The 25860-nt window shown below is 38.2% G+C and overlaps 1 protein-coding gene across 1 annotated transcript in view; it reads right to left on the reverse strand.

Annotated features, from left to right (window-relative positions):
* Positions 1-1592: 1592 nt before the first annotated feature.
* prox1a (prospero homeobox 1a) overlaps positions 1593-25860 on the reverse strand; it is a 50209-nt gene continuing 25941 nt past the window's right edge. The window contains exons 6-7 of the mRNA XM_088332592.1: positions 23008-23202; positions 1593-2748 (exon numbers count right to left, since the gene is read on the reverse strand). Of these exons, the coding sequence (XP_088188718.1) occupies positions 2563-2748; positions 23008-23202 (381 nt within the window). The 3' untranslated portion in view covers positions 1593-2562. The remainder of the gene's footprint in view (positions 2749-23007; positions 23203-25860) is intronic.

Consider the following 25860-nt stretch of genomic DNA (forward strand, 5'->3'; position numbering starts at 1 on the left):
ATGTATGGATGGATACAACAGCTGCATTTTCGCTTTGGGGGCAATAAATGAAATAGCACTGTCACTGAGAAATCAACCAATACACATGCGGATGTTTGAGGAGTAAGTTTGTTTGTACCATTCGTCTCTACTACAAGTCAGCAATTTTTTGAAGCACCAAAGTATATTTTATAAGAGAAACTGGGTTTGCACAAAAACAATCAAATGTCTATACTTGCAGTAGTAATTGAAAAATGAGAGGAGGAACCTAATCATTTTTATATGGATGTTCACAGTTTTTGTATGGAAGTACAGTATCATAATACTCCATCTTCCTTTCACCTCTGCTAGTTTCCTGACTACTTCAGTCAGCTAGGAGTCAAACATCAGCAAAAATAGAAAGTTTTTGAAGACTTATACTGAAAAACACAATTAAACAGTCAGATATAAAGAGCTCCTTAAAAAAAAGGAATATTCGCTGTTGGACTAACACCTTGATTAGATTTCTTTGTACGTTTACATGGCTTTACATATTTGGAATACTGGTAATAGACTGAATCCTAGCGATGAATTTTCTTTTTCCCTCTGGCTTTATGTGTCACATTCATGTCACTCTGCATGTTCCCTCTCCCACTCCCATTTCTCTCTTCTCTTTTGTACTTCTCTTGACTTTAATTGGTCACTTACTTCCGGGTTCAATTTCCCCCCTCACCGCTGTGGTCCCTTATCTTTATTTCCCTCCTAGTACCGCTCCCTGGTCAATATTTCAACACTTGTCTTCTTGGTTCTTTGCTGGTTTGTTGTATTTTATGAAACCTTCTAATAACTCCTGTCTAAGCCTTTTTCTATTTTTTCTTTTTTTTAATTGTTGTTCCAATGTATGAAATTCCTTCCTTCCCTTCTGGATCACAAGTACCGCCTGACAAACTTTTGGACTGTTGCCTTCACTGTTTGGGTTTGCTGGAAGACTGACCCCTCACATGTATCTTGGACCTCACTACCAGACTTCCCATCAGCCGAACCCTGTGCTGTTGAAAACCCACAGTTTTCTGTACTAATATGTCTTTATGAAACTGCGCAGCATCCCGAGTGGGTTATTGACAATGTCAGGTCTAAAAACTGTGTTATGTTTTTCATTCTGGTTTTGTATTTTTACTCGGTGCGGCATAGCAGCAGTTTTTGCTTACCTCCTGCTGGCACTCTGTTGCAATGTTCAAGCTCAGTATGATCATGACCTGTTGGTTTACTGTCGAGTTGGCTCTCAGTGACAGTGGAGGAGATGAAAACGCTTTAATGAAGGAGGTTCGGACACCCCAAAATCGTGAGGCAGTGAAGGATGGTCGGTATCAAGGGCAGATGGGCCGTGTGTATACTGGTGTGTGCGTCTTTGTACTGGCTAATCTAGGCGTCAGCAGCTTTTTGAGGCTTTTGTGCTGACAATAATCACACAGTGCTCCTCGTTTCAATTCATCAGCAACAACAAGGAAGGGATCACATGTCCTGATGGAGAATACAACCGGAGAGGACCTCGCACCTCAAGTGGCCATCGCGTTGCCAGGTGACCGCTTGGTTTTGTAGGCGAATGCCATGAAATACAACAAAGTCCATTTTTTTTCGAGTCAATAATTTATTTCCGACGACTGAACAAGGTGTCCAATAAGAACCGAGCTTCAATTCGAACAATTAGGCCCTAGAAGAATATTAACAACATTTATCCTTATAAATAAAACAGAATCGTCATAACGTCTGAAATTACAGTAGTGTCTTTTTTTTCCTGCTTTTAAGCATTAATGGCCAAAAATAGATTGCAATTGCACATTGTTTTACCATCAGATGGAGTAATGAATTTTTAAATCTGTGCAGATTGTTATTATTACTTTAGGCAGTCCCATCAGGGGGAATAATTGTGAAAAAACAGCAGAATAGGAATGATTGTTGTAGTGAACAATCATCTTAGAGTTTAGTTAACATGTTAATACAGCAAACAAACTTTTCACCTTAAGAAAAAACACATGCCATTCCGGTCTTTTGATTGATCCATTGTTAAATAGAAAATATAAATCCAACATATTTCATCTTCATGTTGCAAAAACATGGCTCTTAACATACTCACAAATTCCACAGGATTTCCACTTGAATCTTACAAGAGATGTTACAGTTTGGGAACAAATGTCGTCACAATGAACGAGAAAAAACAAAATATAAACGTGAAAAGTAAAAAAAAAAAGGGTGGGAATGCTAAAGAGTTTTACTTTTGAGGAAGTGAGTTGTTGGGGGGAGGCATGCGAGTTCATACAAAGGATTAACGTAAAAATACACAAAAATCACTTATTTTTTTCCTCTGGTGAATTTCCGTGACACTTAAAAACATCCACGATAAAAACATCTTTATTCATATATTTATATAACTATACAACTTATCATCCTTCAACCGTATTGGTTCCTCTAAAGAGGGAAGGATGACGATCATACATGGGTGTCCATAAAGAATTTCTTGAAGAGCAACTTTCATAGAAAAACGTTGCCATTGTCTTCTTTGAGTCACCTCACTGAAGACCTTTAAACATCCTTGCCTCCGCCCTGTTAGTCGTGCAGAAGTTCCTGGAGGCAGTTGGGGGACTTAAAAGTATCTGGGACTTCGCTGTCAAGCTTACAGATCACTTTGTAGATGGCCTTTTTCCACGAAGGGTCGGCATCTTTACCAGCCACGATGGCATTGAAGAACTCGCGAAGGGTCACCTGGGCCACTTCCAGGAATCGATCGGGCACCTGCAATAGAACAGAATAAAACAGAATTGGCTTTTTTGTCATTAGGGGAGTCTCAGAGTCTGTTTCTCCTTGTTTTATGGCAGGGTTTCCCAACCTTTTTTCAATGAAAAATCTCAAAGCACACCATCCATCTCGAATGTTAGAACTCCGGGCACCAGTTTTATGTGGATGAAACGATTATGATGCCTAAATTGACAGTACGCTTTACTAATCACTTCTGGCTCAGGAGGTAATAAGTTTTTCTTACTTGGATTTTACTATATTTTGAACCTGTTTCTGTTCCCCCCTAACAAAATCAGCAAATTCCCTGCAGCACACCAGACAAGGTACACTTGTTGAAAAACACGTTTTGAGGGACCTGTAGTGTCCGCCAAAGCAAGTCAAAGGTGGTGGCTGGGGGAAGAGGAGTTCTTTATAGTGTCTGTAAACAGTCTCCTTAGATATTGAATAGCGCTGGGTCGGTGGCTTTTCTTCCTAAAATTAAATAATGACTTTTTCGATTTCATAGTGTTCAGTATGAATTGATTTTTTCCAACACCATGTTGTCAGTGACCAACGCTGTTGGGACCAGCACATTACAAAGGAACTCGTTCCTGGAACGCAATTACGTTTCCTGCTTATGTTTGTGACACGTTATTCATAAAACTTTTTAGCTCAACTGTCATTACCACATGGTGTGCAACTGTGTTATTCTGCTACTTATGCAGATAATATATAGCGATATTTTCTGGTATGCTAATCATATCTTGTCACAATTCTCGATTCCGCAGCAGCATTCTTTGAAGGGTGGGTACGTTTGTATTCACCTAAGAAGTAAAACTGAAGGCAACACTGCAGCGCAGTGGTTAGCACATCCGCGGCACGGTTCTGATGGAGTTTTACATAAAATGAGCGGGTTAAAATCCACTACCCGTCTTCCTATGCAGAGTTTGCATGTTCTCCCCGTGCTTGCGTGGGTTTCCTCCGGTCACTCCAGTTTCCTTCCACATTCCAAAAACATCCATGTCAGGTTAATTAGCCGTTGCTAAGTGTGAATGAGTGAGTTGTCTGTCTCTGCGTGCACTGCGACTAGCTGGCAACCAGTTCAGGGTGTCCCCACCCACTGGCCGAAGATAGCTGGGATGGGCTCCAGCACCCCTGCGATCCTACTAAGGATAAGCGGTGCAGCTGATGGTTTGAAGTACAGCTAAATAGTTATGCTAGAGCACAAAACAAGAGAACGCGAAATATCTCCTCATGGAGATATTCTCCCTATTCTCCCTATACTCGCATCCAACCCAAATTTAAATCTATAAAATTAATTATTTCTGCATATCTTTTGTGTCACCAGTAGGAAATAGTGGGCAGTATGTAGGGAATGGGACGTGGCTTATACAGGAAATCTAACCAACGGGAAATTAATGGGGCAAATGTAAGGACAGAATTTAAGGTAAAAGTGTGCTGAATTCTGGTCTTTTTATTTGTAAAATTATTTACCTGGAGCAAAAAAAAAAAAAAAATCAAATAGCCTGGACAGTACCCCGAAATAGATAGTGATTTCTGCGTGATTTGAATCCCAGAGACAAACTGGATATGGAATGTCTCAGCTATGTGTTTGGTTGCAAGCTCTCAAGATGTAGGAACAGGTTGGTAAACAGGATTTATTCTATTTCTATGCCAGTTGTTACTGTAATTTGTAAATAGATACTTTCAAAGTAAAACCTTATTTTTGAGTGTGAGTGATCTACTTCTTACTTTTTCGTTGATGTATCGGTAACTAATTACTTTTTTTAGTAACGAACCCAACACTGGGGGAAAAAAAGCCCCTCCCCCCACACACAGATGATCAGGCGGAAGTTTTTTTTCCTAAGATTCTCAATTGTCCTTTCCACATGTTTCTCATCTGTGTGTACCTTTCTTAAGAGGAAGAACAATACACACTCTGACACATGAATGTGTTTTTTTGTGCCTTTCCCAGGGGCACTAACGTCCCAAGACACGAATCAATTTGACAAGCTTACGCTCCCTTTTCTGTCTCATTTTTGAACGCTGATACACACTCATGCACATGCTGACTCCTTCAGACAAGGCACATGAACCCGGGCAGGACGCGGCAAGGTTAGATGCCACCAGAACGGATGGATTGCCCCCACCGCACTGACTAAATGATTCTCTGGACTCTTGTTCACTACATCCCACCCTCTCTCTCCTTTTAGCCGGCCCCATGAGATGGCACTTGTTTCAATGGGCGTTCAGTCACTGTCCTGGCACACAAAATAACTCATTAGCAGTGTTGGGTGCGTTACTGAAAAAAAAAAAAGGAATTAGTCATTGTTACTAGTTACTTGAATATTTCCCCCTCCATTGATGCCCGCTGTCCAAGATGTTTTCTTTTCTTTCAGGCATCCAGATTTTTTTTTACAAGTAACAGCCCAAAATTCAGCACTTTGCTGTAAATATCGGTTCATATTTTTCCCTTTGATGTCATTACTTCATACAAGACACACTTCCTACCCACGTGCTGCAACCCTTCGCTATGGGTGACATACAACCAAATATTTACATATAAATTGACCCCCTAATTTCAGTATTATATTTCCTAGTTGTTAATACGGCTTGGGTGTGAGTATATACAGTAGGTAGAATATCAGTTGGAAGAAATGCTTCCACTCAGTGCTTAAGATGGTGACACTGTAAGTGTATTTATTTATACTTTGTAGGGCCATATAAACACGTCCACTCTACTTCGTCGACGTGTTTAGCTGTGTGTTGCGGGCTGATTGAGGGTTAGATGATATATCCCAAGCAAATGAAGAACCGGCACTGATTAGATGATGTTGAAATTCATAATCTATTTTGCTAAGTAGCGGATTAATGCGCCATGCTGTAACGATGTTTTGAATAACATTTGAATGGTGAATGGTATGTTTTGTTTTAACACATTACAGTACTCATTACCAAGAAATGTAAGTGTTACTTTGTGACATGTTACTCCCCAACACCGCTCACTTTTTTATCGTTTTATTATAACCGCCCAAATGCCAAAAATTAGTACACTTCCATCTATTTTTAAATATAAAACTTTCTTTGTTTCAAAAAAAAAACAAACACATATTAACTTAGCTTGAAAAGGAGACACAAAAACATTGTATTTTATTTGTTGAAAATAATTTTACTTATTTTTGTTCTTGTAAGGCACGGGTCTCAATCTCAATTAACTTCTGGATGAAGTTGGGCCAAATTGGGTTTTCCATAAGACAACCTAAAATCATTCCACAGTTCAATAATATGTATTTGTTTTATAATTGTGACACAAAATAAGATCTTAAAAAAAAACAAAAAAAAACATTAAATAAAATCTGAAAATTAAAAAAAATCATAATATGTGAATACATAATTGGCATGAGTTGCACAGAAATTTAAGGAACAGTGTGTATTATTTTACCACTAGATTGCGCTATATTGTGTCGTGCAACTGAAAACGTGTTCTAAAAAACACACAGAATAAACCAAACCACAGAGACTCAAAGTGACCAAACTGCACAATTTTTCTTTGAATTTTTTTGGCCATCCTTTTGAGAGTTTTTACATTACAGCAAGATGGCAGACAATGATGTCAGCTCTGTCTAGGTGAGGCGGGTGTTATGTAAAATAAATGCAAGGTTATCCGCCTACTAGTATTCTAACACATGAACATCCATATCATAGTTCATGTATTTTTACTTATTTATTTTTAATCTGTATTGTTTTTGTAATTATTTTTTTAAAGACCTAAGAGAGATTTATTAATCAAGACTATCCCTTTAAACATTCATATTAAGGCGGGGTCCTCGAACTATTATACCGCTGGCCACCAAGGCCCTAAGTTTGAAACCCCTGCTGTAAGACAACATGCTTGATTGGCCCAATCCTGTCCTCTAGAGGACAAAACAAACTTCACTTGTTGTGAATGGCTCTCTGTACATGTTACTTTTATTTTAAATCTGATTTCCAAAAAATAATTGCTTATCTGCCACAAGCAAATTATGGCTTTCGATGTATTACTATTTTTATTCTCAAATGGATAAAAAATGTATTAAGTTAAGAATGTTCATGAGAATCAATTACGAATTTAGGATCTTATAATGTACAACAAGAATTTGGGTTCAGGTTAAAAAGAACTAAAAGAAATATAATGAAAGGTACTTTTTGTGATTGTGTTAATAGTGGACATGTATTATAGCAGATATTTTTCAAGCTGATACCAATACAATGACCTTAATCTTGATACCTTGAGTTCACGAAATTCCCCCCTTTTCAGCAAAAATGGACTGATATTTTTAAATAAATACCATGAATTCAAAATATAATATTTCTCCTTGATATTGCATGGATTTAATGACACTTCACCATTACTCGAATCCCTGTTTGTTAAGTAGCCACTAGAAGGCCTGTTATAGATACCCACACATTCCTCGTTAATATGGCTGATAACGGGTACTTCACACACGGAAAATTCTCAACCTTTTTCTCATTCTTTTTACGGCGAGTACATGCAGAGCTATGGGACCTCCAATTCACTGTCGAACGACAGCTGAGATCCACTTTGCTATTCGTCATCATCATTTTATCACTGTCTGTGTGTGTGTGGGTCAAAATTCCTGCCAAGAGACAAGCATCTGCTTCCTTTTTCCTCTTTTTCTCCATCTTTGCTATTTGGCCTATTATGGCTTACAGCCTACAAGTATACTTTATAATGATATAGTTATATCTTGAGATGGGATATTTGAGTTTCCACCATAATCAGCAAGATTAAAACACTACACGACTTGCAATATTTCTGCTTGATTTGTAATGCATCCAGAATTTACGATATTTTTGCAATTAATTGCACCACAGAAAAAAACCAAAAACAAAACTATAAGATAGTTAACCTTGTTCGAAAATGGCACGACTGAATTTTCCTTAGATCTTTTGATTTCTGCATGGGAGGCAGTATCAACAAAATGTTATGCGATAGTAGAATTATTACATGTTGGCAAGGCCATTAACACATGAGAAATCTGTAAACAGTAAGGCCACATTCAAACAGTAAACTCTTTTAATGTATTATTCTCTCTATTCACAGTCATAACAATATTCGAATTTTCTGAGAGAGTCCTGTTTCCCCCCAAATTTAAGGTACATTTTACCTAAAGGCCCATGTACATACAGTATATATTTATTTATTTTTCTTCATATTTGGTTGATATATATATATATATATATATATATATATATATATATATATATCATCTCATCTCATTAGCCATGCCGCTTATCCTCATTAGGGTCGCGGGGGTGCTGGAGCCCATCCCAGCCATCTCCAGGTAGTGGGCAGGGGACACCCTGAACTGGTTGCCAGCCAATCGCAGGGCACACAGGGACAGACAAGTCATTTGCTCATTCACACCTAGGGACAATTTGGACCGGCCATTTAACCTGAAATGTATGTTTTTTGGAACGTGGGAGGAAACCGGAGTGCCCGGAGGAAACCCACGCAAGCACGGGGAGAACATACAAACTCCGCAAAGGAAGTCTGGAGCTGGATTTGAACCCACAACAGGTTCCCACGACATGAACTGTGCCGCACAAGCGCTAACCACTGCGCCGCCGTGCTGCCCCCTATATATATATATATATATATATATACATAATTTCTTTTAGTCAAAAATACACAGGAATGGCAGGAGTTCTATGAAAATTAATACTTTGCTTTTTTTTTTTTTTAAAAAAAGAGCAATGACGCTATGGCAAAAGGTCTCATATCAGATAAACTGAGCCCTTGGGCAAACTTTTTGACTCAAGGGCCACAAAGAGTTCTAAAATTTGACAGAGGGGCCTAGGCCATATATTTTTTCTCCCAGGGTCTAGGGAAAAATATTTACATTTCATTTTATTTAAAAGAAAAAGACTAAACTTATTGTACTTTAGGATAAATTTAAATACCTGTAAATCGACAATAAATAAATAAATGAATATCATAATTTAAAAAACATATGGGGTCAAGATTAATTTTAACAGTGTGCAAGACAAACGGAGGACTTGGCCTCTGTGTATAATTCATTTGGAATTAAAAAAAAAAGAAAATAAGTGAATTTAAAATGATGACATAAATGGATAAACAAATGCATGAAGTAAATACTATTACAATTACTAAATAGATCTTTGGAAAATAAATAAATATGTGAAAAATAAATGACAAAAAAACAAAAAATAAATGAGTGAAGATAAATATAAAGAGTGTTTCTTTCATTAGGAAGCAATGTTTGATTTTCTCACTTTATATTTTTAGTGTTGGTTAAAGAAGCTAGACGGATTTTTTTTTTTTACTCGTGGCTGCCATCTCCTGGCTTGCGTCATTTTCGTGCTACACTAACAAATAGAAACAAACTTAAACACCCTGCGGGTACAAGAGAGGCATCGCTGCAGGATCCCCTTCTTTTTCCAGTTCTTCCTACTTAACGTGTTCCACTTTGAAGAGCTTTGCCAATAGTAAGGTAAAAGCAAAGAGGCACTGAGGAAAATAAAGAATAACTTTAAAAAAAAAAAAAAACTAGATAGGCATTGTTAACACATACTTCAGTAGCCTAGATGGTAAGGCGCCCGCTTTGAGACTGGGAGGTTCGGGTTCGCGCCCCGGCCGAGTCATTCCTAAGACTTAAAAAGTGGTCGGCGGCGCCCTCTCTTGGCTGCGGCTGCATCGGGTCAGATGCAATCGACATTTCGTTCTGTGTACATTGTTACACAGAATGACAATACAAGGAAATTATTATTATTATTATTATTATTAATTTAATTTTATCATGGAAGCCTTAAACATCAGATTGCTACTGTTTCATGAAATAATAATAATAATATAATAGTACATATATAAAGGGTGCATAGAGTTTTTGGATCAGCATCACTACAAGGACAGTGATTAAGTTGCTCTTTGTTCTTAGAGGAAGGGTCTGCATTCTGAGATTGCTTATGTGTGTGTCACCAAGGAGTACAATAGACCGGGTCATCTGACCGAGAGGCTGCAGACCACTCGTATCACATGACAACGGCTCAAGGCCACTTCTTTGTTAGCCGGCCCATTGTCAAAGCTGAGGAGACAGCTGCGGAGGGGAATCTCTGTGTATATACACAACAATCACACAAACACACACTTCAACACACAAACCGTCCCCTCGTGACTCCTCATGGCTTAGCGACAAAGACGATGCCTTCTTCTTCTTCTTGGTCCCAACTGGAAGGCACTCGCACATGCGCGCACCCACATACTCCAAAAGCACCGCTATATTTATAGTGACAGAAACTGTCAGGTGGCTTTGTCTGCCGCACCGTCGCCCCTGCAAAATTTCTCCCCTAATCTTCATTAAATCTTAGTCTATTAGCAGCTAATCAATATAGCTTACCGCAATGAAGTGAGTCGAAAGAAAAGTGCAAATTAAATGGTTGCTAACAGTGTGGGTATTACGAGCAATAACGAACAAGAATGGCCTGCTGTGATTGGTGGGAGGGCCTTCCGCCACGTATAGAATGGGAAACAAGGCAATTGAATGGATGAATGAGACGGAAGGGAAGATGAAAGAGAAATGTAACATAGGAAGGTATGACAAGGAGATCGTTTCAAGGGGCATAGTGCTTATGAAATCATATAGTCTTGAAGTCTTGAAATGTGACCAATTGAACCCCCCCTTCCTAACTCCCACCTCCAAAACTAAGGTGTGTATGAGTGTCATAAAGCCAAAGGGCAGAATTTGAGAGGAATTTAGTTTTTTGACCAATCAAAATAAACAGGTTCTGTATGTCACTCACCACAATCACTAAACTAGTACATATATACACACACACAAATGTATATGCGGCACAGTGGTTAGCGCGTGTGCAGCACAGTTCTGAGGTCATGAGATCGAACCACCCGGGGTGGAGTTTGCATGTTCTCCCCATGGGCACTCCGGTTTCCTCCCATATTCCAAAAACATGCATGTCAGGTTAATTGACCGGTCCAAGTTGTCCCTAGGTGTGACTGGCTGGCAACCGGTTCAGGGTGTCCCCTGCCCACTGCCCGAAGATGGCTGGGATGGGCTCCAGCACCCCCGCGACCATACTGAAGATAAGCGGTGCAGATAATGGATGTAGATCAATTACATATTATATATCTTATATATATATATATATATATATATATATATAAATATAAAAACACATACACACACATACACACACACATATATATATATATATATATATATATATATATATATATATACACACATACCGTATTTTCCGCACTATAAGGCGCACCGGGTTATAGGGCGCACCCCGAAAAAATAGTTTTTGGTCCTATTTTTGACATACATAAAATGCACCGGATTATAAGGCGGTACAATGGGAACGTGGACAAAAAAGTCAGATAGTTCAGTCCAACTTATTACCCCCTTAACATTCCGAAAGCTTGCAAAGACGCAAATACGTGTCGAGAACACGTGCGGATGCGGTGTCCGTAAGATGTCACTCAAATGCATCGTTCCATCATTCGGAAGGTTAAAGTCTTGGGATTCAAGAAATGTTAACCATTCCTTAGTATCTATTTTCTTTTTCGCTCGCAACTTTGCTGTGCATATGACAATAAACACTTGGAATTGAGTTTAATTTAAAAATAGACACTCCATTCCATCCATTATCTGCACCGCTTATCACAGAAACATCGAGTTCAGTCTGAAACAAGATACAGGGACAATATAAAACCCGGAGTAGCTCACCGAAGTCGTTGTGTTCATAATAATAATAATAATAATAATAATTTCCTTGTATTGTCATTCTGTGTAACAATGTACACAGAACGAATGTGCAGCCAATGTCCATTTATATCCGTGAGGGTAGTAAATCCAAGAGAATACAATATTTACAAATACAGAATAGAAAACAATGCTTTCTCTATGCCGTCAGCCACATGCTATACGCATTCATCTTTTTCGGCCAATTGCAGGCTTTGTTTGCCGTTCAAGCCAATGCCAGCCTGTAAATGATAAAAAGGATCCGCCCCTTGACCTCCGGATAACTTTAGCCAATAGTGATCGATTCAACTGATGATTGACACATCTTTTTCGGCCAATTGCAGGCTTTGTTTGCCGTTCAAGCCAATGCCAGCCTGTAAATGATAAAAAGGATCCGCCCCTTGATCTCCGAATAACTTTAGCCAATAGTGATCGATTCAACTGATGATTGACACATCTTTTTTGGCCAATTGCAGGCTTTGTTTGCCGTTTAAGCCAATGCCAGCCTGTAAATGATAAAAAGAATCCGCCCCTTGACCTCCGAATAACTTTAGCCAATAGTGATCGATTCAAATGATGATTGACACATTGGTTAGCCAATGAAACGGCGGTAAATAAATCCCAGCATACACCGCGTACTACTTGGCGTTCGGGGGAAAATCTAGTCGGCGGCTGCAAGTTAGTTGGAAAACTTTTCAATTTTAAAATTGATCCAGAAAAAGGCGCACTGTATTATAAGGCGCATGGTCAGCTTTTGAAAAAAATAAAGGCTTTTAGGTGCGCCTAAAATACGATATATATATATATATATATATATATATATATATATATATATATATATATATATATATATATATATATACCGTAGATTCCGGACTATAAGCCACTACTTTTTTCCCAAACTTTCAACCCTGCGGCTTATTCAGTGATGCGGCCAATTTATGTAATTTTTCTAATGGCCGAGAGCGGCGCTCGAGTACAAAAGGTAAGATTTAGACCGGTGGAATATATGCGCCGAGGAAGAATGCAACTTCTTGGCTTGTGCATAAATTAAATTAGCGTAAACATACCCTAATCATGCAAAATGCAAAAAGAAAGGCACATGACGCAGCTTTCAAGCTAAAAGCAATCGAGCAGTCCGATAAAGAAGGAAACAGAGCACAGAATCAGGAGTGGATGAGAGTTCCAGCAACAGTGACGTGGGACGACGTCTATATTTCTTTCCGACACTGAGGAAGACGACTTTGATGGTTTCAGTTCTAAGGAGGAAGATGAGGATAGTTTACCGTGATTTTTACAAGTGCGGGATGTTTTATTACCAGATCCGTTTACTGTGTTGCGAGCGTGTTGCTACCATTAACTGCCCTGTCACAAGCACCGTTTGGGATGAAAGTTATATTATTATTAAAGCTTGGAAAACTCTCTCGGTGTACCGTCTTTCTTTGTAAATATGTGTATGATATGTATTTGCAACTGTATATTTTTGTAATGTATTTATTTGTATTTATTTTAGACACTTAATCTGCTATGCTTTGCACGGGAGAATGAAAAAGGAGGGGCGGAACAAACGCGTGGTGGCGGGAAGTGGGGACCGATAAAGACCTGTTGGTGGACGCGGCGGACAATAATGGATGTATATTTTCCCCACCTTTACCTTTGGAAATATACACTTTTTTTCTTGGATTACTTTCAACGGGACCCGGACTCTGCAGTTCTGCATCAAACCTTAAGTACCGGTATCATTTTCCGTTCATTTTGCCGGCTGTGATTTTTGGACGGTGTACTTTAATGAAGGACATTTAGTTTCAATCGCGGGACTTAAAGTTGGGTTTGGGTTAATTTTGTGTTTATGTGGGCGCATGCGGCTTATATACAGGTGCGGCTTGTGTAAGTACAAAATCGGATTTCCTCTTAAAATGTGGCGGGTGCGGCTTAGAATCAGGTGCGCTCTATAGTCAGGAATTTACGGTGTATATATATATATATATATATATATATATATATATATATATATATATATATATATATATATATATATATATATATAATATGTTATGCAACTGCAATGTTTGTGACTAAGTTTACATTAAGGAGACTGTACATAAAATTTGATTACGTTAAGTTACATTTAATAAGTTAAATCAGGACTTGTGACGGCAGCTTTTACGCTGATGTGGCCCTCTATGAAAATGAGTTTGACACCCCTGCCCTAAAGTTTTGTGTATTACGTTGCCTTTACAGTAGTTAAATTTCATCCGAGAATTTTACAACTTTGAAACTCACATAAGCTTCGCGCAAGTTAAGAATGTCATGCCCAATGATGCTGGCAGAATTTACGAAGACTCGTCAATCTGTTCCCAAAAGAAAGTTACAAAGAAAAAAGCAAATCTCTTCCTATTGGCAGTGGCTCCAAGCTGACACCTTCCCCCGAGTGTCCTGGCAAAGAAAATGCCTCTGTTTCTTTTTGTTTTTTTGAAGATGAGACTATTTTTCCATTACCTTTCGCTTTCTCCTGCCACCCCCTCCTCCTGCCTCCCTCATTAGCCGGCGGCCGAGCTGTAATTAGGACAAAATACTTCCAGGGAAGGGGCGGTGGGCAACGCTTGGGGGTGGGGGACGTTTGAGAAGGTTGGACGACGGAGGGAGGTTGTGTATGTATGAAGAGAGGTACAGTAGATGTAAAAGGAAAAAGAGTGCGGCTGGAGAAAATACAAGGCAATTAATGGCAAGTTGCAATAATTGTGCCAACAAATACCAACGGTTGGTAATTATGTTGAATGCAGACTCTGCGCAGATGATGTTAAAAGTTATACAGTATTCCCTCTATCTTTGTGGTTAAATCATTTAATACCCACCCACATTAAGTGAGTTTCTGAAAAGTAAGAATCATTCACACACAGTATATTTACTAGATAATTATACATTGTCTAAGTGTTTTAAGTACTCGGGTCTTCAAACAATGGACAGAGTTAAAGGGAACATTATTACATCCAGTCTGAAAAGGAATAGAGTTCACATTGGTTTTACACTGTCACTCTTTTCATACTTATTTTGGAATTAATGCAACAGTTGTAGGAGTAAAATACCAATACATTCCAAAAAAGAATTGTCTCCAGGGAGCAATTCTCACTTTCTTTCTGGTTCCCTTGTAAGTGAGAGCAATTACGACTGCCAGTGTCCTAGACTTTGCACCAAAAGTTTTAGGCAGTGATGGTCTGTTAACTCTGCTGGCTTTGTATTAGGGTTGCCACCAACCCATTTTGAATTTTAAATGCATACATAAACCACATACATGTGTTCATTGCATCAAGGCTTCTTGACTTTTTTAGGATTGTCTGATTCAACAAAATAAAGTAGGAAAAGGTTTTTCACTATGATATAAAACACTCTAAATACAATTCTTACATTTGTAGTGTTACAGTCGGTTTCAACCCAGATATAGAATCAAAATTATAAAACACTAACTACTACCAAAACTGAAATCATAAGTAGACTGCCAGTCAACACAATGACAGCCAGCCCCTCTCACACTCTTGTGAGCAATAAGGAATTCCCATTTTGTAATATTGCCAGTATATCTTAACAAAAAAAAAACCAAAGACTTGTCAAGACATGTAAGGTAAATTTAGTAAAGAGATTGTAAATTGCTGGGTATTTTCTGGGTAACAATTTAACTTCAGACCTTTCAGTTAATCAAATCTGAAGACTCTGAAAGTCTTCAGATTTGACAAAGTAGAAAACAGAGCCAGGTCTGACAAGCTTGCCCCATCAGGTATGTTTGGGATAGATGGGTGGGGGTCCCTCTACTGATGTTCAACCCAGGGCAAGAAGTGACAGTTGATTAACATCTCATTCCTTTCCATGACAATTGCCCCTTCCGCCAATACATTCAAAGTAAGCCAGGGGAGTCTAGCATTACAACTTGACATCATGTAAGGCCAAAACCATTTATATCTAGAATTTAAAGATTTAAATAAGAAAAGCTGCAAGTGGCATGACTGAGGAAAAAACGTTTACATCACCCTACTGGACTGCAGGGCCACAATATCTCTTGTGAGAATTTTACCAGCTAATAATTTGAATAAGAAGGAGGAAACTTACCGTATTGCTAACAGTGAAGAAAAATGAACGCGACTAAACTGCTGAGATGTTGCAGATTAGGGGCAGTCCAAAAATGATCATCGACTATAACATAAACAAAGGGCAACCTGGACAAGCTGACTGCCACCTATACTTGTCAGTAAATGACCAATGGTTGTGTTTTACAACACACTTGATGTTTGCTTATGATACATTTGTTTTGTGGACCCACATACACTAAATGTGGACCTCAACTGAAAAAAAAACAAGCAGAGGAGCAAAGAAATTCCCTTGTCAAGCCACACATTGAGCGAAGGGAACGGGAGCTCAAAGATTCTGATGCTGCAGTCTTGATCAGACAGCCTCATAGCCCACCTAGAACTCTGCCAATGCCATCAGCAACACAATGAGTTTGAACATCAGCATCCTCCGCAGCTAACATTTCCTCAACCACAACCCCGCACAAGTGATGTCAGGTCTGCCCGAGCAATAAGGACAGAATGATTAACATATTGTGGTTCAGCTGCAAGAAATATCTGACCAAAGACCACACTCAAAGTGTCGCTTTTCTGCCACACATGCATCCAAACATACTTGCATACACATGCAAATTCTTGCACACAGAGACTTTTACTGTGGTTTTGTCATTTGTTTCAGAACAGGTCATTGATCGTGATCTTTCTTGGGTGATGTTTTGATATTTTTGTGTTTTACTTGATTAATTTAGTCTTTTTCTTGAAGGAAATATGTATGGGTCAAAACCAACCCTGCTACCATTTACATCGTTGCAGTTCTTAATATTAAAATGTAAAAAAAGAAAAAGAAATTATATTTAGCAGATTTGTCATAATGACCCTCTGTAACAGTCAGGTAACAGAAAATGACAAAATAACTTTTATTTATGTATATATTTCTTCTCAGGTTCATTAAAAAAAAATCAAAATTAAGAGAATGCTTCTGCAAAAAAGGCCCAGAGACCCACAACAAAAGTAGACAAAACAATATTTTCAAAGACAAGGTAACAAGATATGAGAAACAAATTGAATGATGTATAATGTTTTAGTGTATTTTTCAGCTGATTTAAGACATGGGTTGTCACCAACCCGCTGACACTTGTGAGGATTCGTGAGGATTGCTTCCTCCCAGGTTGCGCTGTGCCCAAATGTGTGCTTTCGTATTAAATATTTAATATTTGACCACTAGACGGCACTGTATACGGACAAAAAACAGTGCCAAATGAATACAGTGTAGCATCAAGATGGAAGAGAAACATGGTGACTACTAGGTATGTATTCTGCTATGTTTTTTTTACCTTGGGGAGAGGGTTTGGCTTTGACAGGAACAACAAACCAATATGAATTAGGCAAACATGATCCTAGAATACAGTATATGCTAAAATTGTGCTGAATTGTTGTCTCTTTATTCTTAAAAGTAATTTTGCAATACACTATGCGCCTAGATGAAAAAAGTAAGTCACTACTTTTTGGTGTCAGTTATTCAGGGATATATGAATTACTTTTTAAAGAACTAGTAAGTGTAACTTTTCAGTAACATGCTCAACAATGCCTGTAAGGTGGTGAGATTTGAAATTTTGAAATATGAGTGTTTGAGAGTATGTAATAAGAGAGTGTGTGATACGAGAGTGTCTGAGATGAGAGTGCGGGAAAGTCAGTGTCAGACTTATAGAGAAAAATGAGACATTTGGAAATATATAAAGATATGCTGTATAAAAAGGCAGATATGAGTTTTGGGGGCAATATTCCCCCAAAGCTGGGCGCACCCGCCCAGACCATCACAGTGCACAAGAAAAGCTATCCTCCGCATAAAAATCAGGGCTTGAAATTTTAAAATAATTCACAGGCAGATTCGGCCAGAATTACAGCAAATGCATGGAAAAACATTGCCGTTTTTTTTTTCTGCTGTGTTTAAGGGGCCGGTCACACAGACATTTGAGGCTGAATCACGGCCAGAAATTTCTGCCTGTGAGGCGAACGCTATTGGACGCTTTGAGATCGCCATACAGACGAGATACAGCGGTGCTTAGCACGCAGTCGGAAATTCGCGCGCGGGTGGCAGCGCGAAAAAGATTTGCTCAATTCTTCAGAGCGCGGGTACACAGCCTTTCACGAGCGTATCGAGGCTGAACCACGGCCAGAAATTTCTGGCCGTGAAGCAGACACTGTTGGGCGCTGTTGGACGTTTTGAGACCGCCATATAGACGAGATACAGCAGTGCTTTACTCGCGGTTGGATATTCACACGCGGTTGGCCGCGCGAAAAAGTTTTGAGCTGCTCAAAAGTTTGAGCACGTGTTAAACCGCGTGCCGCACACGTAGTCAACACGAGGTAATGACGCGGAAATGACGCGGAACGACGTGCTCTGGCCGCGGCCAGGGCGTGGTTACACATGGGTAGGACTAGAAATTTCAGCGGGTAATCGTGGGTGGAGCATGGTAATATCATGTTCTGCGCCTGTATCGCGGTGTTATTACGTGAAATTAGCGTGTTACGCGTGTGACAGTCAAATGCCTTTCTCCGCGTATAAACAGCGCGAATGCTGAGCACACGTCAGTTGTGCTCGAGACGTCAAGGGGGTAAACATGGATCCCCGTCAGCGTAGTGACCTCGTCTTAATCCATTTTTATTTCTTGACATTTCTTTTCAAGATAATAAAATAAAAATGATGCCATAGGTTGAAATCTTGATCTTCACGGGACTGTGTCTTGAGTGGTTATGATTTCTACAGCCCGGTGTTATCCGAGAAATGCATCCCTGCCGAGATTTGCATCCCCTCGCTACTACAACCACTTTTACCTCGTTTTATCTCACTTTTAGGGAATGTAATGGCGAACATATAACCAAAACCACTTCGTCTTGCATTTGTTGGGAATGTAATACAACTTAAACCATTCCGTCTTTGTTTTTGTTGTGAACGTAATCGAACGGTAAATCCTCCCCCCCTCGCGTGAACGCGCATTCTGCTGCGCTTCCAACAAAAGCGATCGTATTCTATATAAAACGCTTATTAAAACAATAAAGCGAGCTAATTATAACAATTGGGAGATCCTAGTCTATATAACGCGTTTATTTAAACAATAAAGTGCGATCGTATTCTACAAAATGCGTTTGTTAACGCGGATGAAAAAGTCAAAAGCGATCGCAGCAGAATGCGCGTTCACGCGAGGGGGTGGGGGGTGGGGGTGTTGCGTAGAAGTCGGATTTGGGCACAACACCGGCTCGGGAGCTTTTATACCCGTGGTCCACACGAGAAAATGACGCAGAAATGACGCGATGAGGAACAGTCGCCGGCGTCTGTTTTGCGGGCATACCACCGATGAACAGCGGGTTGGCCAATTTTGCGCATTTTCCATCGCGGGCAACCACGGGCAAAAAAAAAACGCAAATTTTTAGCCGTGATTCAGCCGCAAACGGCTGTGTGACCGGCCCCTTAGGCGCGGTCTTTTGAAGTAAATGTCAGTACGACATTGAGAAAAATAAAGCAAATGTCGATTTAAGATGGAGTAAGTGCGAGAAAGAAGCACTGAGACATTATAAAGAGAAATAGCCAAATCGTTTAAATGTGAAACAATAATATAGCAATGCTGGAAACTCAGCAAAATGTAAGTTGATCTTGTACATGTTTAATCATGATTTGGTTGCCACACGTCGGATTAATGTTGCTCACCCTTGATCCAAACGACGCTCACAGACTTTGAGTGATTCCTCAGACCCGTGGAAGCTTACGGGGAACATTGTTTGAGGGCCTGTGAGTTGTGAGCATGTGAGAATTAAACTATGATAGTTTGCAACAATCAGAAAAGGTTTAAGATGAGAATGTGTGACAGTCAGTCACACATGTAAGAGAGAGATGAGAAAAGTGAGAGGTATGAGAGAGATGTTATGAGAGACTGTAAGATGACCGAGACAGTGAGGTTGAGCGTGTGTGTGAGAAATACGAGATTCAATCATTTTCGGTCCAAGAAAAGCGCGACAATTGGGCAAAAGTGAGCAATGAATCTTTAGAAAAAGCTTTTTAAATTTTGTTTATTTTATTTGTAAAATGTGTAAAACTCTGCAAAATACGTATTTAGCCATGCAACCTATAATTACGAAACCACAAATTAGAGGGGGAAAACTGTACTGGAAGTCTGACGCTAACTCAAAATAGTCTGTGGACAGGTAAGCCAGCTAAAGATGAACAGCATTGATAACCGGTGAAGAGGACAGAGACTGAAGGACGAGGAGGGAAGGGGTTGGGGGGGCTGACGAGGGACAAATGAAGGTGGAACGCAATGCTAAATTTGGCTAAAAGGAGAAGACGGAGACTTGCTGAATCGGCCGTGGTTCCGGTTTCACGCCTCCAAGCTTGACAAAGAGAAAGAGTCCCCGGTCGCTAATGTTCCCTCGGGGCGGACAAAAGAAAGAGGCAGGTGAAGGTGGATACAGGCGGAGAATTTTAGAACACAGCCTCATCAGCGTCTTCTTCGGGCTTTATGTAGGATTTCACAAACCGCCGTGTCGATTGCTCGCTTATTTTGAATAAACTCGACAGAATAAACCTAAGCTTTACTTTACTTGTATAACCCTTAATCACAAAATGCCTCAAAGGACTGCAAGATCAAGATCAGCAGGAAAAAAAAACCTGGCATAAATGCTTACTGCGTGTGGCCTTGGTCATACAAAGTACTAACAGTGCAGTGTTGTCTCTAAAGCTCCCACTCACTAAGATTAAAAAAAAACCCCTGTTTACGTGTCCGTGCAAGACGATAATGGACGTCTAAATGCTGCTGATGTTGTGTCAGAGTTTAAAGGCCCTCAGGTCCCCTTGGACTTATATTGGGAAAGGAGAAGCCAGGGAGGAATGTGACTTGTGCAAATTGTTTTGACAAGGACACCCGCGCCTTGAGCGGCGTCCTTTTTCCACACACACAAAAACACCAAACGCACAATCGCACGTGTGCCGCAAAGTCCGCACCTCAGCAAAAAATCGGGAGGTGACTGTTAACAGCTGACTTGGAGGGCGATTGCGGTTCAAAATGGTGGCCTAAACGGTTTTCAGCATTTTGCACAGGATTTATGATATATGATTTTCCACTTACAAAATATTTAGATTGTATTTCATTGTTTTTGGGGGGAAGTCGAGTTATAGTAGTTTTTCTTGTGTAATTTTTGGTTTAAAATCCGTACAAAATTGTATTCTACTTATTCTCAGGTCAAACAAAGAATTGTTAGTGACAATCGTTGTTTAGTATGTGTGGTCATAATTAAAATAATTTGTTGACAACATGAATTATGCACACTATCCCAACATAAAATGTGTAATATACATGTATTCAATGTTGTTCAAAGTCTGATTCATCTTCAAATAGATCTAAAAATGTTTTTTCTTGTACTGTGACTAAAAATTGGCTGATAATGAGATAAAATCCAAAGAATTTTTATGTGTCATCTATATCACCGGTGCTCCAGTGTTAAGAATTCGTCGGTCTCATCACCGTGATCCGACTTCGATACCAATTCCTTCCATTGTTTTACGATTGTGGTCTGCAATATTTTTCGACCAATCGATCATTGCACAAATATGGTAATATACTACTGTAAATCTTTGTGTATTGTGCCCATCCAAACATTTGAGTTCTTTTTTTAGGTAAAAAAGAATGCGCGTTATACACAAATAAATACAGAATATTTTATTTCACCGTTTTGGGGGGAAGTGGAGTTCGATATTTCCTGTGTCCTGGGCATGGGATGTAATTTGAGGTAGTAAATGAAACTAAAGTGATTGTTTGTTCCTATCAACAAGATGATTTTTTTTATTTTAAGTATATTTGTATCTCTTTTTTCATTTTAAAAATAAACACCAACATTATTTAAGTAAGCAAAATTGTCGTATCCAGAAGATGGTAGACCGTTATGTGTATCTTCAAGGTAGAGTGTATTATCTAACTCATCCCAGTGGTCAAATATAACAGCAAAGGGCATTATCTGGCATTTCACTTTTCTTTTTTTTTTAAAGAAAAAATAAATACAAAAACAATACATTACCGGAAAAAGCTAGTTAAAATACAATAGGGTTATACTTTCATGGAGCAAAATTATGTGTTGGAATTATTTTCCTTATTTTACCAGAAAAAAAACTATTAAAATCCAAAAGGAGTTAATTATTTGCCAGTGGAAAAATAAATGTATATATTATTTATTTTTGCATTTATTTAGCTCATTAATGCCTTCACATATTTAAAGGGACATTTTGCGCCTCCTCATGGTAAAAAAAACCTTATCTCACAAAAAATATTGATTTGACTAAAAAGCTAAATACTGGAATTAAAAAAAGAAAATTAAAAATTAAAAAAACGGGAAGAAAATGATGCTTTTCCGATCAATTTGAGTTACCGGAGTTGGTATTCTTTTCTTTGACTTTTTAGCACATGCCTTTGGTTGCACTATAGAATAAAACACCATCTAGTGGTCAAATACCAAACAGTGTCCCTTTAAGATAACCAAAATTGTCCTATCTATTAGATCATAGATAATTTTGCCATTGTTAAGAGCTGTTTACTTTCTAGATTAGAAAAATTAAAGATGTATGGAAACAATTAACCAACTGCTAGATAATAGGTTTTAGCAATGATGCATTTAGAGATTATCTCGGAGCAGATCCATGAGCTACCAGGAAAAGAGCAAAAAAACAGAAATTATTTTTATTTAAAATATACAGTACACTTACTTATTTTACAAAGAAAATGTTTAAAAAGATCTTAAAACTATAAAATTCCCATTGAATATAAGCAACATTATCTAGCAATAGGGTAACATGTCATTTTGAGCCATGCTCCTGCCATTGTATTAAAAAGAAGTAAATTAAAATGTTTTGTTTTACTCGCAGTTAATGTCACCGCCTTTGCCGACAAGTTTGCCCGTTTAAGAAAACATGTTTTTATTATTTACAAGACAATCCACACGTAGTAAATGGAATGCTCATTTCTCATGTAAAATATTTGTTTTACCAGTAAAAGAATATATGGATAATTTTTCACATGAGTGAAAATATCTTGCTTAAAACTTGTTTTTTTTTCTAAATTTTTTTTTTTTTTAAAAAAGGGTAGTTAGATAGTGCAATTAATTGGTAATCTTGAGTATTATTTGTCTTATTTTAGGAAAAATACACTTTAAATTAATCATAAAATAAAAAGAAAAATGATCTGCTTCTAGAACTGTTACGTTTATTGTTATATTAATACTTTTACTACCCTTTCTATAATTTTACTTTTTTCAGTACGAAATACATATAAATGGGTGTATGGTGCTACCTCTCCAATACCTTAAATGTGAAACTAAGCAGCAAGCCGCTTTTTGCCCCCAACCTTAAAAGAATAGCATAAAATTGTAAAATATGTACACGTTTCTTGGCCTACCTCAAAGTCATTGGCTTTGTTGTAGTGCATGTTGAGCGCCCGAAAGAGTTCAGCATCACGGCCCACCACCAGCTCCTCGATGGCAGTCACGCCCTCGTTGATGGCCTGCCGGGCGTACTTTTCCATCTGGATGTAGTAGAACTCTCTGAAGTTGCTAAACCACTTGATCAGCTGCGAGGTGATGCAGCGGTTGAACTGAAAATGTAAAGAACAAGTTTGGGAGGATTACTTTAAGAATGTCATCCGATACAGTTTCTAAATACCTGTTGAAAGATTTAATCAGGAACATAATCCGAGTACTATAATATTGTAGTAATGTAACTGGGTTACTTTCGATTACAGTAGGATTAAACTAATACTAAATATGCTATAAATAAAATAACAAAATTTTGTTTAACACAAATGAACAATGCAACCTTGAAAAAATGGAGGAAAAAAGGTTTGGTACTGTAGTTGCTATCAGTCCTTAAAAATGCTCAATTTTAACCCAATTGTATAGTTTGTTGAGCAAAAATAAAACATCCTCTTTGACTTAGCAGACACCATGTGCAATGTTTTAGTTTACAATAGAAGGACATTAAGAACCCACTCTTGTTTTATATATGCTGTAAGTGTTTACTTTCTGAATTTCCAACAAACTCCCGGATGTCCTGTGTCCACGATCAAGTTTTACTTTTGAAGTGAGTGGATGCCAAACCTCTTAAAGATATTCATATTTACTAGGCTAAGTGAAACATTCTCACAATAAAACAATACAGTGATCAAATAGTGGAATTTGAACAACAATAAACAGCAATATGGAAAAAAAAAATCATGAATAGAATTCACTAAATGTCTCTGAATCAGCACTGCCCATTGCTGGATACGCACAAACTGCAGGCTTAAGCCAATTCAACAAAATGAATGCTACTACGAAGGAGAAATTAAAAAAAAAGTGATTTTACCTGCGACACAGCCTGCAAACATAAAGCGGTGGTTAAGTTGTTTGTTTGTACAATCCACGCAACTGTTACACGTCACGCAAGTCTTGTGAAAGCCTCATCTTTGTGTCTCTGATGTCAGTAATTTATATGATGATAGACAGAATCCGTCTATTGGTGCAATACGTATATGAAATCCATCCATTTTCTGTGCCGCTTTTCTCATTATGGTCACGGGGATAAAATATAATTATAAATCAAATCATAATCCTGCAAAGTAATCCTTATTTTAACTAAATGTGCTCGTTTTTTTTTTTTATCAGGATTACATAACGCCATTCTCCTACGCCCCAAAGCTGGTGTAGACCAAGTAAGAGTGAAATTTATAAAAAAGGATTTGAGGCATAAAGGAAGCATGCCAAAACGGTACCGTGATCCATTTTCAGAAGGTGTATTTCGTGTGTATAAATCTGACGGTTGTCCCAGTATTGAGGCATCTGTTCTTGTATGTTTTGTCTCATAAAAAATGCAATAGCTGAGTAAGATACATTACCTCTAAAGTACTATTTTACTATGTACTCTGCCACTGCGATACAGAGGTAACATGTATGCAAGTTTTAAGTGGAATGTAATTTGTCACCCGGTTTATAACTCATGAAACATGTCTTTCAAACCACAAAGCCAAGATAACATTCAAATCTGAGTTAAGGCTTAAAAGGTTTTTATAACCCTTCAGTTAAAGCTGCCTTGACTAAATCTAGAATGGGTAAAAATGTTTGACTGAGTAAAAGCATAAATGCTGCTTTAACACCGGCAAGACAAAACTTATTTAGTTGAGGCAGATTAAGAAGTTTGGTTGAGAGTTAAATCTTTAAAGCTGGCCTAAAACTTGAGTTACAGTTAACACTTATACTAAAGCTTGTTCGGTTCAGAAAGGTTAAGAGATTTGACTGGGAGTTAAACCTTTAAAGCTGATCTTACGACTTGGTTAAGCCTTTCAGTTTGCTCTATCTCTTAAGTTAAAGTTGCTTTAACTCTTAAGACTGGTTAAAGGTTTGATTATGACTTCAAGCTATAAAGCTGCTCTTACTCGAGTAAAGCTTAACTCTGCCTTTACTCTCAAATTAGGGCAGCTTGAAATAATTGACTGAGAGTTAAAGCTTTTTAAGCTGCTCTCATAATTAGGTTAAGTCTTTAAAGTAGCTCTATCTCTCGTATTACAGCTGCTTTAACTCTTAAGTTAGGGAAGGTTAAAATAATTAACTGGGAGTTAAAGCTTTGAAGCTGCTATAAAACTTCAGTTAGGTCTTTAAAAGTGCTTTAACTTTACAGTTTAGGCTGCTTTAACACTTTAACGCTGGTTAAAGGGTTTGACTGAGAGTTAAAGCTATAAAGCTGTTCTAACTCCAGATAAACTGTTTTAACGCTTGAATTAGGGCAAGTTTAAATAATTGGCTGGAAGTTAAAGGTTTTACGCTGCTTTAATAATTCAGTTAAGTCTTTAAAATTCCTCTAACTCTCGAATTACAGCTGCTTTAACTCTTAAATTGAGGTTGGTTTAAGGGTTTGACTAAGTTAAAGCTATAAAGCTGCTCTAAAACGTAAGTTAAAGCTTAAAAGCTGTTTTAACACTTACGTTAAAGGGATTTAACACTTAAGTTAAGGCAGCTTGACAGATTTGAGGGACAGTTAAAATTTTAAAGCTGCTCCAACGAAATAGTTAGTTCTTTAAAGCTGCTCTAACACTTGAGTTGAATTGTTGAAGCTGCTTTAATTCTTTAGTTAAGACAGGTTAAACAATTTAACTGAGATTCAAAGCTTTTACTTTTGACAGTATGACATTTTTCTAACATTTTGACCCATTATTGCGAGTTAAAGGTGTTTTCTTTTCTGTTTTGTTTTTACCCCCAGTGTAGGATATTTGTAAAAAAAG

The sequence above is a fragment of the Urocampus carinirostris genome, chromosome 3 (genome assembly GCF_059441175.1).
Source record: "Urocampus carinirostris isolate Australia breed hairy pipefish chromosome 3, RoL_Ucar_1.0, whole genome shotgun sequence".
NCBI lineage: Eukaryota > Metazoa > Chordata > Actinopteri > Syngnathiformes > Syngnathidae > Urocampus > Urocampus carinirostris.